Here is a 3,455-nt window from a genome sequence, read left to right on the forward strand (position 1 = left end):
ACATTGTTGCAGACTGTTTCTTACCCTTATCTCTTTATCTTTTAAAGTAGTTTTAATTGCCTATTTTAGCTGATAATTTGAATATTGTAATTCTGTCATATAATGATCATTTCTGTTCAAATATATCTGATGTATCATTTCTGTATAATTGGTGAGTGTTGTGCAATCGAGCCATTCAACAACTGTCTATTCTGTACGACTTAATCAATTAAGGTAGTTCTTTAATCGATTAACTAGGTGATTTTCCAGAATAAGGCTTTAGTGCGAATAACGGTATTTGGGAACCGCGACACATATTCAACCTCTTCTAGGTGTATTCTGTTATTGATACCTAACAGGAAGGGACTTCAGTCTCCTTCACATTCAGCTGGTTCCAAAAGAGAGAGAAAATGGAGACAGACTAATGAGATAAGACGTTTTTGTATGTCTCAGCATCTCATAGCAACAACCACTTTGGCTGGCACCTCAAAAGCTTGAGTTTCAGCTACTTCAACAAATTCACTAACAAGGGCTATGGCTTCTTTGTTTATCAGTAGCAACATATGATCCTCAAATCATTCCCATCAGGCGACATGCCAAATCAGCATGCAACGCATGCCCACCCTGCATCAAGCAAAATAATCAATTAAAAAAGGTAGATATACGCACCCTTACGCTTGCAAATGAAGAGACTGTTTTCAGAATTTGAACTCATAACAAGGCAAACAACCTTACAATTGCATTAAGGCTCGCCCTCTTGAGCAAAATAGTCAATTGCATTAAAAATATGCAGTTTCTTAGGAATAATCCAAATCTGGAATTAGTGTTGTAAGAACACAGATTCTTATGCATGAGGATCAACAAGCCAATTTTAATATTTCAGAAGGGAATTTTTTTTTGTTTTAACCAATTAACCAAGAGGATCCCCTTGGTTAAAACAAAAAAAATTCCCTCCTTCTGAAATATTAAAACTGGCTTGGTGAGGATATATTAGGTTTAAGTTACAGAACTTGTGAAACCATAATAGTCAAACTGACAATGAGAATACATAATTAGGGAATAACAAAAGACCAGAGGATCATGCCTTGTAAGCTACAATGTGTGCCACTGGGAGCCCTTGATTCCCAAACTGAGCAGAAAGTGAGAGATCACCGATAAGATCCAACACTTTGTGACGACATGGTTCATCACTGAAATGCAAAGGAGGATTCAACCAACCTTTACTGGTACTGCAGAAGAAAATTATAGTAATTATATAATGACACAGAAGCACAATAGGTGATATTGTGATAATCAATGCATACTTTCTTCAGTATCACCAGATCCCACAGAAGTATAGCACTATATACATAGTTTGCAGCTTTTTATTAACATGATCCATTTACCTAGCATATTACTAAATCACAGGTTCATGTGTACTCCAGTCTAATCTTCTCATTCAATGAGATTAACTTTCATCTTAAAGTTACCATCTGTGTCAGATACTCAGATGTGAATGTGAAGTTACCATCTACATCAGAGGTGTATGATTGACTACAACTTTCCACACAAAAATAGTGTAATCTTCAAACTACTTTACCTTATATGACTGATAATTTAATCATTCTTTATTGTAAAACTTGTCTTGTGACCTGGATGTTATGTGTTAAAGCCCTGGTATTCTGGTAATAACATTTTCGCTTAGGAGGGGAAGAATATGTACATTTACCCTCTCATACTTCACTAGTTGGGAGCCTCGTGCACCGGGCACCCATTTTTTTATTGTAAAGCTTAGGAGAGGAAGTAAAGGTTATCATTGTTGGAGAATAATATTGCCAGTATGTAATATATATTTGGTTGGGCTTGTACTATTGAGTTACAAAGTTCTTAAGTCATCCTACTACACTAGAAAAACCTGGTCCAATTTTATAGTCACCAACTGGGTTGCAGGGTAATTTCAATTCAAAGTATTAAAAAGGCTGCAATGCAACCATGTTGTGGCCAGTGTCTACAGTATAATAAGTATTGTCTAAACAAATAATGATTACAATCATGAAGAAATTCAATGGCAGCATTGGCCACAACCCACAATCCCAATAACTATAACTGCAAAAGGACCAGGTGTTGGTGATTTTAAGTCCAAGGTAAATTCATACTTTCATAGCTTTACTGAATAAATTCATAGCATTGGCCGCAACCCACAATTCCAAGGTAGGCGTCAGGGCAAAGGTTCTATAGCTTTACTAAATAACTTTTTCTTTGATCTCATTTTATAGAATACCCCACATTTCTTTCCCCTTTCAATGCCCAAGAAATTTTGGAGAAATGACCTCGATCAATGCTAGTTACATACGTATAACAAAAGAATTTGCACCTTTTTTTTACAGTTTCTTTGTATTTCTTCAATTGACTCCCTGGCAAAGGCATTGGTTGTGGTTGGACAGTCATGCACCCCGAAAGGGATTAGTTCCTTACCCAAAAGGGTAGGAGATACCCTTGTTAGTACTAAAAAATATAAGAGCTTGGGAAATAAAAAAAGTCCTTCTTTGGCTACTCCAGAAGGCATAGTATTCACAATCAAAGACAAGAAATTGGCTTTGTGAAAATTGGAATAAGGGGGATTGGACAAGAACACAACTGATAGAAAAATGTCAACCAATCTTATTCTTTGAAGTGAAGGATAAATTTCTGATATAGTCTTGCAAAGGACTCAAACAACTACATCTTATGTAGAAGATTAAACACTAGAATCACAATAAAGCCATAAATATCCTAGATTTGTGGTCCTTGTTTCATGGATCTACTAGTACCTAGATTAGAGGTGTTGACCTATGCTTTATGTAAAATAATCAAGCAAGCAATTTCTTGAAATTTAGAGGGTGAGTTTGGCACAACGGTAAGGTCATTGCTTAGTGACCATGAGGTCATGGATTTAAATCCTGAAAATAGTCTCTCCACTTGTGGGGTAAGATTGTGTACATCTATCCTCTCCAGACCCCACTAAGTAGGAGCCTCGTGCACAAGACCGCCCTTTTATGCAATTTCTTGACATTTCTAACATATCATTGTTGCTTCATAAACTTTACTGCTTCAGTAACATAGTCTATCAAATTTGTTCAATAACTTTAATATAGCTGGCTATAATATTTACCTGCAAACAATGGCATTTTCTAGAGAACCTCCTTTGATAAGTCCAGCATTGCGCATTTGCTCAACCTACAAGATATTTTAAAGCAGGGCGTCCAGTGTTAGCTGCATCCCATAAAATATATCCTGCTAATACAGATAATCTCATAAAAAAATAGAACTATTTCACATTTGAAAATTGATCTACAACTCACAGAGATAAATAATGCATATGGTCTCTACTCTCTACTATGTATGCATGTAAGTTGTGTCAATGTTGAAAGGTAACATATTAAATATGTTCGCTTAAAAATCAAACCATCAAGCATCCCCTTTATAGCATAAGGATACTAAATACACGCCCACTTAAA

General features: G+C 35.9%; 1 protein-coding gene across 1 annotated transcript in view; it reads right to left on the bottom strand.

Moving 5' to 3' along the window:
• Positions 291-3,455, bottom strand: part of LOC109331994 (probable UDP-3-O-acyl-N-acetylglucosamine deacetylase 2) — an 11,489-nt gene continuing 8,324 nt past the window's right edge. Inside the window, exons 5-7 of the mRNA XM_019566827.1 lie at positions 3,110-3,174; positions 1,064-1,208; positions 291-603 (exon numbers count right to left, since the gene is read on the bottom strand). Coding sequence (XP_019422372.1) covers positions 550-603; positions 1,064-1,208; positions 3,110-3,174 — 264 coding nt within the window. The 3' untranslated portion in view covers positions 291-549. The remainder of the gene's footprint in view (positions 604-1,063; positions 1,209-3,109; positions 3,175-3,455) is intronic.

The sequence above is a fragment of the Lupinus angustifolius genome, chromosome LG17 (assembly GCF_001865875.1).
Source record: "Lupinus angustifolius cultivar Tanjil chromosome LG17, LupAngTanjil_v1.0, whole genome shotgun sequence".
Taxonomy (NCBI): domain Eukaryota; kingdom Viridiplantae; phylum Streptophyta; class Magnoliopsida; order Fabales; family Fabaceae; genus Lupinus; species Lupinus angustifolius.